This window comes from Palaemon carinicauda, chromosome 23 (assembly GCF_036898095.1).
Source record: "Palaemon carinicauda isolate YSFRI2023 chromosome 23, ASM3689809v2, whole genome shotgun sequence".
Classification (NCBI taxonomy): domain Eukaryota; kingdom Metazoa; phylum Arthropoda; class Malacostraca; order Decapoda; family Palaemonidae; genus Palaemon; species Palaemon carinicauda.
In genome coordinates this window covers 100,333,146-100,350,810 of record NC_090747.1, presented here as the reverse complement: position 1 = coordinate 100,350,810, position 17,665 = coordinate 100,333,146, and the positions used below count along the sequence as shown (strand labels likewise).

General features: G+C 42.8%; 1 protein-coding gene across 4 annotated transcripts in view; it reads right to left on the bottom strand.

Moving 5' to 3' along the window:
- Positions 1-17,665, bottom strand: part of LOC137617308 (rab-like protein 3) — a 59,809-nt gene that overhangs the window by 5,264 nt on the left and 36,880 nt on the right. Inside the window, exons 5-6 of one of the 4 annotated variants that reach the window (XM_068347316.1) lie at positions 16,074-16,268; positions 449-2,424 (exon numbers count right to left, since the gene is read on the bottom strand). In XM_068347316.1, the coding sequence (XP_068203417.1) occupies positions 16,074-16,268 (195 nt within the window). In that variant the 3' untranslated portion in view covers positions 449-2,424. Of the gene's footprint in view, positions 1-448; positions 2,425-16,031; positions 16,269-17,665 lie in introns of those variants that run through there. The other 3 variants (XM_068347315.1, XM_068347314.1, XM_068347317.1) reach the window with 3 other exon arrangements.

Sequence of the window (17,665 nt, the reverse complement as noted above, 5' to 3'; positions counted from 1 at the left end):
AAAAAAAAATGGTTAGGCAAAACAGTACTATATATTTACAGTAATGTAGAGGGAAGGGGCAAACAAAATTCAAAATACACTGTACTGTACTAAGTAATTAAGTAAACAAAAAACTCTCCCCCCCTCCCCCCCCAAAAAAAAAAACTCCAGTCTTAATACACTGTACTTTACTGTAGTGAGGAAAGCAGTAAAGAAATATCCCCAAAAAACAAATTCCAGACAAATAGCTCAGAAAATTAAAAGTATGACGAAAAAAGTTATATTACAGGTTACAGGGAAAATAGCAAATCAATACAGTGTATTTTTTGGGGTAAAAAAATTACACATTTATAACATACAAAAATTCCATTAAATTTACTGATATTTGAATAGCAACTAGACATTAACTTAGTGCTTTAAAACTCTGCGAATAAGCAAGAATGAGGACAATGCTACCCGAAAAGTTTAGTTGTTTTTCTTTAGTATGGGCATTCAAGCGTATTGGACTTATTTTTGGCACTGAAATGAAAGTGACAAAGCATAAATATAAGTTACAATTGAACCCAAAAATTCTGACTAAATATAAATTTTGAAAGATAAGAACACAGCATTTACATATATGGAATGATCAAACAAATGCCATAAATTGGTACATACTAAGAAAAAAAAATTCTAAATGAAATTATCAGTATACAGTACTGTAAAACTTCAATAATTCTAATTAATTGGCAAAGATACCTGACTCAATGTTTGAAAGATCAACATTTTTTCTTACATTTGATATGGATGGAATATGGCCTATATAATTATCAATAAATATTTCATCTAGACTATCATTAATATATAATTCAACCAAACCCCTTTCAAGATGCAATCTTGGTAAAGTTATTGAAACTTATTGACACAAAATCAAATACAGTATATATATTCCTGATTACAATGCCCTGTTTAGTTAACTACTGTAGATTTTTAAATCCCTCAAAAATGGCACAGATAGAATAATTAGCAAATAAAAAAAATAAGTCAAAATCAACAGTTGGTTTAATGTTTTTCATTCAAAAGGAACTCTACACTTAAATAACTATCTGGTCTTCAAATTGGTCATGTTCAATTGACATATTTAATGAATAACTCGCTTTAACAAATCTCAGAATTAATGCAGAACTACGATTGCACTGTTTAAAACACTCGATGTATTACTAAAACAAATCCTTAAATTATTTTGTCAGAATCTTGAATATTCTCTTTTATTCAGTCATGAAATTTTTATGGAATTGCAATATATTTGATAAGGTATATATTGAAAAAATAAAAGCTTTGATAATTAAAAATGTTGATTCAATGGTTTGGTTAAACTATTTTTAATGATCCATAAAATTAAAATCAATATTACAGTAATTCATTAGATTTCCATACAGAATTAATCTCAAAAACTATTTTGTGAATAAATACTGTAATCATAAAATAATTCAAGTAATAATATAATTTCAATTCAAAATTATAAAAGAAAATATTTATGCTGTAATGATAAAAAAAAAAAAACTAGGAATAAAATATTCAGAAACTACTTTTTAAATTACAAAAAATTTTTTCCAATGTAAAAAAAACATTTGGATTTTATAAAAATTAAAGCACAGTATTAAACGGAAAAATACATACTGTATTTGGCAAATGCTCCCCACAATTTTTTTTATTTCCATCAAGTATTAAATGGTAAAATTTCCAATTTTTTCCCTCTAGCTTTCCAAGAACTACATGTTCAGATAAAATTGAAGTAAAATCTGAAACACAAACTTTACACCTAAGTGTTTAGACAAAATTGAAAGAAAATAACCGACACATGCATCTACATATTTAGATAAAACCAGAATAAAACAGACACATACTTATTTCCTACAATATTTTCAAATGAAAATATAAATTTTAAACATACATTTAAATAAGAGTATTTTACAATTAACATACTATTGGCTAAAATGAATTTAGAGTTGTGTAACCTTGAAACTGTGGAACCTCTTGTCCTTATCAGAAGTCAAAAGATGAAAATTTTTCATATTACTGTATTTGAATGACTAGAAATATCACACAAGCCTCTTTTTTTTTCTACTGTAATTCTGCTGTTGAAGGAAACATTTATAGAGAAGGCTTACATGGTTGAAATGAATATGAGAAGTATTGTTAACCATTAAGGCTTATGAATATGAAGGTTTGTTAACCATACAATTTGATAATTCAAGTCTTAACGATAAACCAGCTACAATGACGTGAAATAGTAAGATGTCTTCTTAAATACAACCCTCAAAGGAGCTAATTTAGTTGGCAAGAACTCAAAATAAGTGACTTGATAACAGAAGTATCTACATAATCAAAATGCTGGTTTTCTACAGTTCTTATATATCTGCAAAGTTACTCTGTACAGTGTCTGTGTGTAGGACTCCATCTAATCTGTATAAAAAAAAAATGTTATGACAAACTATTTTTCCAATTGTTTGAAGTTTATAAGTGGTCTAAATGTGCAATATCTGATATACCACACTATTAATTTAGCGAAGCTACATACAACTTCTGGGGTATTGTTATAATATATATAATGTGATCCAAAGCTGGTTCTGTTGTGTTCCAGCAAGATAATTACTTTAAGAACTGGTCTGTACATGCCCTAAGGAAATAACATAAACTTTAGTTTTGAAATACAGTAGATTCAAGTTTATTTTTCTTTCTTAACTGAGCAGTATTTATGAAAAGTGTTTGAAAAGAATTCCCTACGGTATCTGAATTCATGTCATAATTGATAAAAGTTGAAAGTCAGTGTGACTGCCTTTTTTTAAGGTTTTAATTTTCATCATACTGTATTAAATAAGACATCCGTTATAAATTCCAATCTGACCAACAGCACCATAAAAGAAAAATAACTAATGCAACTTTGTGAAGTAATGCATTTAAATCGTTTGGAATGTTCTAATAAAAAAGGTTTGATAAAAAAAATATAAATTTAAGTCAATTTGTAACTAAATCATTTAGTTAATACAAATTATAAAATTTAATTAGGAAATTTGAGTTATTAAATGTATTTTGCTGCTGCTCAACTATTTTTCTTCAAACATCAGTGCAATTTATAGATGGAAAATAAAATTTAAACTATGATGCTGTCAATAAGTCTGGGGTAAGCCATGTCACAAAAACCACACACAAAACAGAACCTTATGAGAATTGTAGTTTCTACTAAAGTATATCTGAATATTGGCTCCTTAAAACCTCTCAGTATTTTCAGCATGAATTCAGAAAGAAGAAACAAAATTAAGACTGATTTTGATGATTTGTGGATTAGGTGCATCTACATTCAATATTGTAATTTGATATATTTTCTACGTAGGTCATGTGTTATATATATAAAATATAAATCTTTACAATACCACCTACATTTATATGAGGGGACTTGGGTAATGATTTAAAAATGTTAATACTAAAAATATCAATGTTACAAAAAATAGTCTTGTTAAGAGGTGAAAGCATTGTGGAAGTTTTCCATTGCATGGATGTTTGTCTTCATACTTATACAATTGTTTTCTAGTCAAGTTTTCCATAAAGCAGAATTGTTATAGCACATTTACATTCCATAATCTTAAACATTTAACATGTAAATTTTATAGAGAATACAAGTTTTCATATCAAAATTATAAGAGAAAATTTGACTAGCTTTATAAACTTACAAAATTAGGGATATTACAATTAACTGAACTAAATTAGCCTTTTAACATAATTTTGTACCAAGCAACAAATATAAAGCTTATAAAGTGTGAAGAAAAATTTAAAGTTGAAATTGGCAAATCATTTTCACATCTTACGCATAGCTCGAATCCCCTTAACTTTAAGCATTCATGAATACCAACTTTTCAGTCATAATTATCATGTCACTTAGGACTTATAAAGTTTTAATGCAAATAGAAAAAAAAACACAAATTCTTTACTTTTTAATTTAAAATCTTTAAAATTTAGCTCTTAAATATGATTTTAAATTGTACATAAATTATGTTACCCCTTTGGCCTTTAAAAGAGAAAGTCTTGAGATTCACCCTAATAACCGACATCTTAAGTTAAAAAGGAGCAGCTCAAGACTTAAGAAAGTAATATGGTATGACTAATGGAGAACAAAAATAAAATTCCCTCGTTTTTATTAGGCTACCGTTAATTAAGAGATGTCTTGACTGTGAATATATACTATTATACAGTGCATTTATTACATGTTAATTGTTGTTAGGAAATCTATAACCTCATTATTGACACTTGTATTTCAATGATACCTAATTGTTTTACTTTGATTAGCAATGTGGATCATGTTGTTTGTCAGTCCAATATTTTGACTATTTTTTTTTTATTCTGATTGAAAATTAATTCAAATCAAAATCTTTAAACCTAAAGATTACTAGATAAATAGCTTCTGGTTAGAAATATTTGAATATTTTTTGTGTGTACTTTATAAAGACTTGAGATTTTAGGATAAAAAAAGAAAATTACCTTAATAGTTCACGTAAACCTAAATGATAATTTCAGTTTCAGGAATTCTTTACACTCATTTCCTCATCTACACAAAAGAAAAAAAGGTATTATCGTGCCTTACTTGATTTATAGGTATATTCACCACCCACATCTTACTGTTGCTCTCATTATTAATCACCTATCACTAATCCTGGCAACAGATGATTACTGAATTCTGATTATAAAGGAGTACCTTCGCTCATTACCTGGAGAGGGGCAGTATTGTTAACCTTCTACCTTGAACGTCTCAGCCTGTCACAGTTCATTCACCTTGTTCCGAGCCTTTCAGTAATGCGAAGTATTTTACCTTCCTAACTTTAATAGTAATAATAATAAATAACAATAATAATAATAATGTCTGTTTTGGATCATTCTTGTTTGTTGTTTGTTGGGACATTTTAAAAGATTGAGAAGCAAATGAGGTTTTGTATGATGCCCTTAATTAAGCATTAACGGGTAAAGTTTGATAATGTACAAAAAATATATAAATATATATATATCTATACATAAATATGACAAATTGAACTGGTGTTTCACTTAAACCTGTTTTTATTTTACATTATTTTTAAACAATAAACATACAGTACTGTATAATTAGTGGAATTTAAAATATATAGATAGAAAATTACATATTTGTAGATAATTTGTATTTTTCCTAACTATACAAACCTTAGCTATTTAAAGTGGGTAATTACTTTCGGCTTAGCTGAAAGGACGAGCTATAAAAATTTAACGAGGGATTACTACCCCACCGCTAGTTAGCCGGGGGTAGGGAGGGTAGTTAGCTACCCTCCTCCCTCACACACCTGTGTTGTAAGCTCACTTTGCTTAGAGGAAGGGCTTCATGGGGGACAGGGGTGGCGGGCAAGTTTGATTAAATAGCTAAGGTTTGTAGTTAGGAAAAATACAAATTATCTACAAATTTGTCATTTGTTCCGTAACTGGAATACAAACCCCGTTATTTAAAGTGGGTGACTTAACCCTTAGGAAGGGTGGAATAAGTCCCAGCCATACTGGCTTTTGGCTTTGCCCGGGGACTCATTATCTGAGTGTGTCAGCACTCAACAATAAAGAGTCCCTGCACTTCGCTCGCACCTTGCTATGCAAGGGCTGCGGCCTATGTAAGCTGTGTGTGAAGGAAAAAAGTGTGACTCGTCCTAGGAAGATGACCTGAAGTTCTTTAGATGGAAACTTTAGGCTAGGACTCTCCCAATACCACCTCATCATGGTATGGGGACGCGACAGTATTAACTTAATACTAGGAACACAAGGGAACATGGTTTACCTGCAGTGGTTTGAGGTCAGCTGTGCAGAGAACCTAGGATGCTGCTTTCCCCAAGAGAGGGGAGGATGAAGAAAAGAATAAGGGCCAGGCATACCTTTTCATTCATGCAAACTAAAACCGGGTAACAATTCCCTCAACCCTCTGCTACTTGTCCATTAAGGAGCCTGAGGTTTAAACCAGCTGTTGTGCAGCCACCACAGGGCCGATAGAGAACTTATCAAGCCTCCTGTGGGTCACGTCTTGCAAGTAGTGGGCTGTGAAGGTCGTTTGACGCTTCCACACCCCTGCTTGTAGAACCTGCGTCACTGAGAAGTTTTTCTTGAAGGCCAGGGAGGTAGCTACTCCCCTGACATCATGAGCTCTAGGACGACGTGATGTAGGGTCAGGATTCAGGGACAGATGGATTGCCTTTCGAATCCATGGCGAGATGGTGTTCTTGGTAACCCTCCTCTTCGATCTCCCAGTGCTGACAAACAAAGCTCGCACTTGGGAACGAACTGCGGCTGTTCTCTTCAGGTATAGCCTCAGACTCCTTACTGGGCACAGTAGGAGATGGTGTGGGTCATCTGTTACGGAACGAAGACTCGAAATCCGGAAAGAGTCGAAGCGAGGGTCCGGCACTCCCGGATTCTGAGTCTTAGCAATAAACTCAGGGACGAAGCTGAACATTACCTCCCCCCATCCCCTTGAATGGGCGATGTCATACGAGAGACCATGAAGTTCGCTAACTCGCTTGGCTGACGCCAAAGCTAGTAGGAACGCTAACTCGCTTGGCTGACGCCAAAGCTAGTAGGAACACTGTCTTCCAATCTGAAGCCTGGCGTATTGGTTCGTAGGGAGGTCTCTTAAGAGACCTGAGAACTCGAACCACGTTCCATGGAGGAGGTCTCGCTTCCGACTGAGGGCAGGTAAGTTCATAACTACGTATGAGTAGGGAAAGTTCTAGCGAAGAAGAGATGTCCACTCCTTTGAGCCTGAAGGCTAGACTTTAGGCTGAGCGATAGCCTTTCACTGCCGAAACTGAAAGGCGCATTTCTTATCGCAAATACACGAAGAACTCTGCTATTGCTGGAATAGTGGCATCGAGTGGAGAGATACCCCTTCCACGACACCAACCACAGAAAACTCTCCACTTCGCCTGGTAGACCCCTGCGGATGACTTTCGCAGGTGTCCAGACATCCTTTCCGCAACTTGTTGCGAAAATCCTCTCTCTGCGAGGAGATGCTGGATAGTCTCCAGGCGTGAAGCCGAAGCGAAGCTACGGCTTTGTGAAAGATGTTGGCGTGTGGTTGTTTGAGTAGCTCGTGTCGTGGAGGGAGTTCTCTCGGGGGCTCCGTAAGGAGTTGCAGAAGGTCCGGGAACCATTCCGTGTGATGCCACAGCGGAGCTATGAGAGTCATCGAGAGGTTGACCGATAGTCTGGTCTTGTTGAGTACCCTCCTCATCAGACAGAACGGGGGAAAGGCGTATACGTCCATGTTGTCCCACCGTTGTTGGAAAGCATCTTGCCAGAGCCTTGGGGTCCAGGACTGGGGAGCAGTACAGCGGCAGTTTGAAGTTCAACGCTGTCGCGAACAGATCCACAATCAGGGAACCCCACAAAGTCAGGACTTTGTTGGCTACTTGACGATCCAAAGACCACTCGGTACTCACTATCTGAGACGCTCTGGTCAGACTGTCGGCGAGCACATTCCTTTTGCCCGGAATGAAGCGAGCCAAAAGTGGAATCGAGTGGACTTCGGTCCATCTCAGTATCTCTACTGCAAGATGGGATAGCTGTTCTGAAAAGGTACCTCCCTGCTTGTTGATGTAAGCCACTACTGTGGTGTTGTCGCTCATCACCACCACAGAGTGACCCGCCAGGTGCTGTTGGAACTGTTGAAGGGCCAGAAAAACGGCTTTTATTTCTAGCAGATTTATATGGAGGCACTTTTCTGATTCTGACCACAGGCCTGAGGTCCTGTGGTTCAGAACGTGGGCCCCCCACCCTTTCTTTGAGGCGTCCGAAAACAGCATCAAATCCGGGGGGAGGACGAGAAGATCCACTCCCTTTCGTAGGTTCTCGTCTGCCACCCACCACTGAAGGTCCGTCCGTTCCGCGAGACCCATAGGGATCAAGATGTCTGGGGAATCGTGTCCTTGACTCCACCGGGACTTGAGTCGCCATTGCAGGGATCTCATTCTGAGATGACCGTTGGGAACTAGACGGACCAAAGATGAGAGATGACCGAGGAGACGTAACCACGATTGGGCTGAGAGTTCGTCTCGTCTGAGGAAAGGACTTGCGACCTTCCTAAGCCTTGCTATCCTGTCGTCTGATGGGAAGGCTTTGTGAAGAATGGTGTCCAATATCATGCCTAGATATACTAGTCTTTGGGTAGGAAGCAGAGAAGACTTCTCGAGATTTACCATGATCCCTAGATCTTGGCAAATCCCCAGAAGTTTGTCTCGGTGTCGAAGAAGGGTTGACTTCGAGTCTGCTAAGATCAGCCAGTCGTCCAGATGACGGAGGAGACGGATGCCGATCTTGTGTGCCCACGAAGATATCAGGGTGAACACTCTGGTGAAAACCCGAGGTGCTGTTGAGAGACTGAAGCACAGCACCTTGAACTGGTAGATCTTGTTGTCTAGGCTGAATCTTAGGTACTTCCTTGAAGACGGATGGATTGGGATCTGGAAGTACGCGTCCTTCAGATCCAGTGTGCACATGAAGTCTCGCGGTCTCACTGCGAGTCTGACCGTGTCTGCCGTCTCCATGCTGAACGGGGTCTGCTTGACAAACCTGTTCAGAGCTGAGAGGTCGATGACTGGTATCCAGCCTCCAGACGCCTTCTTTACAAGAAAGAGTCGACTGTAGAAGCCTGGGGACCCGTCGACGACCTCTTGGAGAGCGTTCTTCTTCAACATGGTCTCGACTTCTGCCCAAAGGGCTTGCCCTCTTGCCGATCCCATGGCAAGAGAGCTCAACGACACTGGATTCGCTGTCAGGGAGATCGTCCAGGAATCGGCCCCGAGTTGCTGCCACCTGTTCGCGCAACTTTGAAGGCATCCCCCCACTGGTGGACATGCGGGGGGACTGCCAATCCTAGCGTTTGCGGCCTCGGCCACTCCCCTTAGGGCTTAGCTGGTTCTGGTCTGATCCTCGAAGAAGATTTCGACTCCCTCCTGGGAGGGATGCAGGATTCCAACAAAGATGGTGGGGGGCTCTTCTCCGCCTCCACCTGAGGAGACTTCTCGGTGCGAGGTGGGGTTTCTCCCATTGGTGCGATGGGAGAACGCCTCACATCACGAGAATCCCCAGAGGACGGAAAACCCTCGTCCACGGGGGATGGAGAGAAAGTATGGGGAGGGGAGGGAGCCTTCCTCGATGGCTTCCGAGGATCCAGTTTTGCCCTTGGAGAAGTAACCACGTCGTCCACTCCTCTCTTCCTCTTCAGGGGGGCCGAGATAGCCGCTGATTTGAGGCCCAGTTCAGAGAAAGTGGGCTTGAAAGCCTGCGCAACCGCTCTGATCAAGGGCCCAAACCAGGGCAGCCGACTGACAGCAGCGCTGTCAGAGACACCCTCTGAAGGGAAGGCGATCCCTAGGAGTGGAAACTACAACAGGGTCTGCCTGAAAGGAAGAAGCTGTAGCAGAAATGTTCCTGGACCTGTCCGGAGATTTTCCTCCCTCCGTCGAGCGCGCTGTCCTGCGCTTACGGGGAGGGGGGTTAACGCCATGAAGATGACCTGACTGCATGTCGTACTACAGGATCCTGTGTGGGAATGCACTGGGCATCGCACCAGGCATCGCACTGGGCATCGCACCAGGCATCGCACTGGGCATAACGCTCGCGCGATAGGCCATTGCCTAGCTCGGGAGGCGATTGCTCGCGCGGGCGCATGGGCGATGGCGCGGGCGGGCGCAGGCGAGCGTTGGCGCGTAAGAGTTCGCGCGTTGGCGAACGATGGTGCGCAGGAGAACGAGCTCGTGGGCGCGCAGGTGACAGGGTGCGTGGGCGCGTAGGTGTCAGGACACGTTGGCGCGCGTTCCGGAGACCTCGGATGGAGTGCAGCTACAGGATCTCGAACGCGATGAAGATGACCTGACTGCACGTCGTACTGCAGGATCCTGTGTGGGAACGCACTGAGCATCGCGCTCGCGCGATAGGCCATTGCCTAGCTCGGGAGGCGATTGCCTAGCTCGGGAGGCGATTGCTCGGGCGATGGCGAGGGCGTGCGGGCGAGCGATGGCGCGCGGGCGAACGATGGCGCGTTGGCACATAAGAGAGTTTGCGCCTTGGCGCGTGAGCGAATGATGGCGCTCAGGAGGAGGAGCTCGTGGCGCGCAGGCTACAGGGTGCGTGGGCGAGTAGGTGTCAGGGCGCGTTTGCGCGCGTTCCGGAGACCTCGGATGGAGTGCAGCCACAGGATCTCGAACGCGATGAAGATCACCTGACTGCACGTCGTACTGCAGGATCCTGTGTGGGACCGCACTGGGCAGGCCATTGCCTAGCTCGGGTTGCGATTGCTCGCGCGGGCGTGTGGGCGATGGCGATGGCGATGGCGAGGGCGCGCGATGGCGATGGCGAGGGCGGGCGAGGGCGGGCGAGGGCGGGCGAGGGCGGGCGAGGGCGCGCGCGGGGGGGCGAGGGCGCGCGCGGGCGGGCGAGGGCGCGCGGGCGGGCGAGGGCGCGAGGGCGCGCGGGCGGGCGAGGGCGGGCGAGGGCGCGTTGGCGAGGGCGGGCGAGGGCGCGCAGGCGAGTGATGGCGCATTGGCGAGGGGGCTCGTTGGCGCGTAAGAGAGTTCGCGCGTGGGCGAGCGTTGGCGCGTAAGAGAGTTCGCGCGTTGGCGCATGGGCGAACGATGGCGCGCAGGAGAAGGAGCTCGTGGGCGCGCAGGTGACAGGGTGCGTGGGTGTCAGGGCACGTTGGCGCATGGGCGAACGATGGCGCGCAGGAGAAGGAGCTCGTGGGCGCGCAGGCGACAGGGTGCGTGGGCGCGTAGGTGTCAGGGCGCGTTGGCGCGCGTTCCGGAGACCTCGGATGGAGTGCAGCCACAGGATCTCGAAGGGCCCGTAAGGGCGACGCCGTAGGGCGCGTGCGTGCAGGGGGAATATCCCTAGCACGCGGGCACGCAGGATGGCGCTCATCAGGAACAGAAGTTCTGGCAGTGGGCGCGTGGGCGCGTGATGGCGAGGGATGGTGAGCAGGGGAGGTCCGATGGCGTGTCGGCGATCGTGGAGGAGAGCGCTGGCGAGCAGGAGAGGAAGAAGACTTCCCTTTGGAACCCTGATCCGAAGATCGAGGGCGAGCAGGCAAGCATTACCAAGCAGGAGAGCGCTGGCAAACAGGAGAGCGCTGGCGTACAGGAGATCACTGACGAGTAGGAGAGCGCTGACGAGCAGGAGACCGAGGGTGTCCATGGCGTGCATCAGGCCGAGGGCGCGCAGAGGTCCGTTGGCGAGCAGTAGATCGTGGGCGCGTAGTCTCTGGAACTGTAGGACGAACAGGAGATCGTGGGCGTGCAGGAGAGCGCTGGCGAGATGAGACAGCAACCGGAGGGCGCTTGCGCGCAGTAGTGCACTTGCGCGCAGGCGAGCGTTGGCGCACAGGGGTAACCTGGCGCTTAAGGGACTTACACACAATGTGTGAAAGCCCCTTTTGCCCCGAAGGGACCAGTGCCCGTTGGAAAACGGGATGGGTGGGCGCCCACAGCGCGTCAGCAGCCAGGAAAGGTGAGGGCAGGTCAGCAGATCTGGCAGGCGTAGGAGATCGCGAACGATCTGCGGAGAGGTCCAGGTCCAAGGAAGTAGCAGGAACGGTAGCTGAAAGACGAGGTTCCTCTGCGGGGGACTGCGAGGATGAATATCCGAAGAGGCGCCTCCTGAAACCCTTGTGAGGAGAAGGAAGACCTCGGCGACGAAGAGGAAGGCGAGCCTTATGTCGGATATGTCCTCTGGGAGCAGCAGGCAAACCATCGGCAGTCCTCCGAAGAGGAGTCTCTGTCAGTGAACTCCCCCCCCCCGGGGGGGGGGGGAGAAATCACCCGCAGGAGAGACCGTTGGACTTAGTTCCTCCCTCGAAGGATGTTCGGAGGGGGGAGCTAAGCCTTCAGCTACAACAGGAGCAGGGGTTTGAACACACTCGTTGGAAGCGTCTGCCACAACAGCCTCGACAATAGACATAGGGTCAACCTCTGCTTACTGCCGGTGACTGTTTGACAGCTGCTCCCAACCTGGTCATGTCAAACAGGGCTTCCTTGGAGGGTGAACCCTGAAGCCCAAAGCTGCAAAAGACCATCATTATTCACATCAGGAGAAATAATCAAATCCTCCCCCGGGGGAGTAGGAGGAGCTGCCTCGCTATGGGAGGCAACTCCCTCTCCCAAACCCCGAGATCGGTCAACAACAGTACGGCCTACGCCACCACTCGACGGCCTCTCGCGAGAAGCCGACCGAGTGGGAGCTTCGGAGGTGGTTTGGGCTAAGGAAGAAGAGTCCTTAGGATTTTCCTTCTACAAAGAAACTTTTGAAGGAGAAATATCCCGTTTGGACTTCTTCTTCCGGCGCCGAGAAAACCTCTCCCACTGGGAGGTAGGCCACTCCCTACATTCCATGCATACGTTATCACTCTCACACCGTTGACCCCTACAATAAGGGCATAAGGTGTGTGGATCAGTTTCGAGAGAAGACATGAAGGTCCCACAAGGGCGGTCAGGTAACCCAGGGCACTTCCACATTGTAGAGGCCAACTTCACAACACTCTAGAAAAGAAAAAGAAAAAGTAAAAGCAATGATTAATGGCTGTCGTGAAGGCGAGGGTGACAGCGGACACGTCCGTCTAGCACCCGAGCCGTAAGCAAAGTGAGCTTACAACACAGGTGTGTAAGGGGGGAGGGTAGCTAACTACCCTCCCTACCCCCCACTAACTAGCGGTGGGGTAGTAATCCCTCGTTAAATTTCTATGGCTCGTCCTTTCAGCTACGCCGAAAGTAATTACCCACTTTAAATAGCGTGGTTTGTATTCCAGTTACGGAACAAAGGACATTTAAAAAAAAAAAAAAGGTATAAAGCAAAATCTTTTCATTTCCCTATTTCAAGTAAAGAAACCTTCACTGAGACTATTAGCTGGATGTTCACTAAGAAAATATTCAAATTAAAAATGTAACAATGATAATGCTACCAGTGCTGAAATTGGTGAATACTGCGAGTTTTACAAGTGCCCTGTTACCATTTAGTCCTCAAATTGGTTCTACAATAATGAGGATTGATATGACCCCACCAAAATGTCACAACTGTCTATTCGGATGTAGTCACGATGACCATACAACCAAAGACAACTTCAAACACCTTAATGTACCCCGCTACATTATCGGAGCACAGAAAAGGCAAAGCAGCTTTCCTCAGCGACCAAAGGATAAAAAGAGTAATGGAATCTGGTATAGGCAAAAACTTAAACCTCCGAAAGGATACTGTCTGGTGTTTCCAGATCAAACATTGTATAGTAATTTTCGAGAAGCTCTTAACTTCTGAAGGTACAGTATTAGCACAATGAATTACAAGAAGATTCACTGAAATACTGGGATAACGCCTAGGACCAGTTCAATATTGTAGCTTTACTGAAAAACCATCACTAACTATTTATGAATTATATGTTTAAGAAATAAATTTCTCTACATAATTCAAAACCAGTGTAAAATATTACCAATAGAATAAATACAAAACTATACTTCAAACCCATTTAACCCTTTTAATATTACAGCAACATCAAAACTCTTTCCCATAAATCGAGACTGCGATGATGTCAAAGCTTGTCCTCCTGCAAAATATTTGGCTACCTTAAACATATTACAGTATCTCAACTTTTTATTCATGATCTGGCCAGCAAGACAAGCTTAAAAGAAAGAACATCAGTGGTACAATCAGGCCATGCACTGAATAAGAGACTGACATAATTACTCCACTACAGAAAGATGGACTGGCTTGTTCGCAACAGATATATGCACTGCACGTGTAGTGGGCATGACCCATTTTGAAACGAGAACAATACATGTAGTACAACCAAGAAATGCACTTCATAAGAAGCTGGCATAACCTGGTCCATCATTCTTTCAGTATTGCCTAGCGTATGTCTAATATAATACTCAATTCAGAGCCAAGTTCTCCTTTTAAAATATTTTTGATGTCCAAACCACTTAACTAGCCTACACTAACAAACACTGCCTGAAGAGCAGGGGAAGAAGCGGGTGAAAGAGAAGTCCAGGTATCTGACTTTTAACTAACAGATTTTAGCCTTTATCCTTTATATCCTTTGCCTTATTTAATGTACCTTATGTACTAGACTCAAACAACCTCAAATAAGAAAACAAGAGAGGTATCTGATGTAGCACTGTCTGGCCACTCAAAGGATTCAATAAATCTCTATAGTATCTCAAATGGTGGATAGTGCCCTGGTCAACCTACTACCTACAAATGTTGATTGATAACCCAATATCTGCTGCCAATGACAATCTGGCAGATTTTAATGGAATAGAAAAGGGCGTGCTACTCTTCTAGGTCTCGTGACCCAATCATTGAACGGAAAGACTTTTCCCTTTGTTGCATCTTTTGTCGTGTCTACTAACATCCCTAGATATTCCATATTCTGCTTGGCCATGAGGTGGGACTACTCCAGATTTACCAGAATCTCAAAACCATGTCAAGGTAAAGAAGTTACCTCCGGGAGAATGATAGGATCAGCCAATCATTCAGGTACTGTACCTCGGTAACTAAAGCCCGTTGGCATGCACCCAAGGGGATATGAGTGAATACTTGGGTGTGGTTGAATTAGAAACTGGGGAGGACCAAGGGGAATACGCCAAGTGTTTTTTTCCGATGGTGGGGCTCATAAAGAAAAATACCGGTAGACTTTGCCTTTGATGGCACCAAGGCTTGTCGAAGTCTTTCCTTCGATGGAATACAGTAACCTCCAGACCTAAGAATGGCCATAGCATCCCTATGGCATCGTCCTTGTCTTCATCATCTCCTGAAATTAATATTTCTTTGGGTTCACCACAAGGGGAAGAAATACTTACTTCTCTAGAGAAAGCAGGTAAAGCTGGATCACTGGACTCTCCCTAAGGTTAAATTAATATCCCCGTCCTTAGTCGACTTCCCCAGAGTACCATGGGGTGAACGAAGATCTCCAGCAGATTTCTTAGATTTTGTGAAAGCCCCTAAAGGTAATGAATCTCCCTTGACCTTCTTCTTTGCCCTCCTGACACGGAGAGGACAACCATTCCTTATGTTCCTCACAGGGTGACAATCTTAGGCAACAATGATCCCTGCAACAAGGGTAGAAAATATGGGGATCATTGTCATCTTGCTCATGAAGGTTCCTCACCTCTGGCCAGACACTCCTGGGCAAGACTGCATGCCTACTCATAGTGTTTCCATATCACTAACACAGTAATCAAACACTGAAAAAGAGGAAAAGAAATTTGGGACACTTAGTGTCTGTATGACTTGGCAGCTGAAATCAAAGTGGCTACTCGTGACTACCGATGCCTAATTATGAATTTTAAGAGCCGATTTCCAAATTCACTGGCATCATATTCGTATTAAAGATGAAAGTTTGTATTTGAATGGGAACCAATTTTATTTTTATTTCTATTACGGCCAAGATATCATTGGGAGAATGAATAGCATGAGAATTTCAAGTTACATGGAAATCATTTTGATATTCTCTTTTCATCATGTCACTGTTAAACACAATACACTAAACTTCACGTCCATTAGCAGTTAGTTTAAAATTTGCCCGATTCTAAATTTTGAAATTAGCCAAAATCTCAAAGGGATCATAAGACTGAATCAAGACTTTCTCATAAATGCCTAAAAAAAAAATTTCTACAAACTACAGTATGCCAAAGATAAAATTAAGAATTTGTGTGTGATAAAATAAAACTACAGCATGCATTTTATATGATCCACACCTTAAAGATTCCTGCTCATCAACCATGCAATGTTAGTAAAGTGATCATACATTATGCTATCGGAATATAACAACATAGCCATACTCAAACTGTACCTTTTAAGAGGATGAACACTTACAGAAGTGTCTGTTAATATTTCTAATACAATACTGATTTCTTCTTTACATAATTTACTTTTCTTTTACATAGTTTCTTTAAGAATATAATAAAAGTACTGTACATATTTCTTAACATTTAAATTATTTACAACATTTAGGACACTGGTAATCAAAAAAGAAATCAGCTTCTCTCTTTTATTCAAAAATAATAATTATCTTTTACCTATCCTATGTTGATAAAGGAAGACCCAGTTTTACTTCTTCTTAACATTGCTGGCTCCTTTTCAGTGTAACTTATTCCTCCAGGATCTGCACGAGATGTTGTCGTTTGTTGCCTTTCAATAACTTTATCGAAAAACCGTGAGAGCTTCACGGCATTGCTAGATCCTGGGGCTAAGGAACGTTGGTCGTGAGTATTCTGTAAAGAAATGAAATCTTTGAGAGTACCTTACACAAGTTGCAAAATAATTATATCTAACTAGAAGAAAAATCTTTGAGTGAACCTTACACAAGTTGCAAAAGAATTAAATCTAATTAGAAATAAGATCTTTGAGTGAACCTTACGCAACTTGCAAAACAATTACATATGATTAGATATAAAATCTTTGAGTGAACCTTACACAAGTTGCAAAAGAATTACATCTAATTTGAAATAAAGATTTTGAGTGAACCTTACACAAGTTGCAAAAGAATTACATCTAATTAGAAATTATATCTTTGAGTGAACCTTACGCAAGTTGCAAAAGAACGACATCTAGATGCCATCTTAGTGGTCATAAATTTGGCCAAAAGCAATCTTGTGGAAATCAACAAGAGAAAGGAAAGAGAATTTTTAGATACACCATTTTAAGATAATCAAAATGTCTTTAAAACATGCACGTATTAGCCTTCTTGTTTACAGCAACATTTTAATAACAATAAGTAGAAGACTTCACAAGAACATACAGTGGGAATGGCAGTGAAGATTGGGGAAAAATTAAGATGCTTATCATTTTTAAATATCAAAAATTTTTAAAAAGTAATTTGTATTTTTCCTAGCTATAAAAACCTAAGCCATTAATAGGAATATTTCAGCAACGCTGGAACTCAGCTATTAATTTATAACAAGATATCTGTAGTTACTTGCAGGTGGCATGAAGCTCCATCCCTTTGCCAGCACAAAGTGTAGCCACTTTAACCTTTCACCTATGATTGGGTAGTTGAACTCTCCGATGAGAGACAACACCCTGATAAATGTTGATTCCATCTCAGGATTCTGTCTCTCCCAGTGCTGGTCCAGAGTCAGGTGCAGAAGGGTTGATAGTATCCCAGGGCTCCTCCTCCCCCAAGAGAGGGGAGGTCTTAACGAGTTCCAGTGGCAGGTCTTGTTGCTTTGAATGCTCCCTCTCAGAACCAAAGAAAGAACCTGGTCAGTAGCTTGATTAAGCAGAGACAACAGCAGGTGGATTCGAATCCTCTGCAACTCGGATGATGCCCTTACCCTTTGTAAGCATCTTGAGTGACAGATCAGGGCTTGTACCACTGAAAGACACACAGAAGAGCATGGGGAGGACCTGCAAAATGATGTGTCCTTGGGCAATCTATCTATAGAAGGCTAAGAGTCTGATAATCTCACGAAGCCTCACCACAAACATGGGACAACCTCCTAGACCCATAGCTCACACGAGAAGGAAGGTCTTTCCGTTAGGAAGGTAAGAAATACCGAGAAGAGAGTCTTCTAGCAGGATAGTCAGGGTGCAGCAGACTTCTAGCTGAAGACCTCAAATGATGTAAAGAGGAAGGAGAACGTTGTCTTGAGACTCATATCTCGCAATC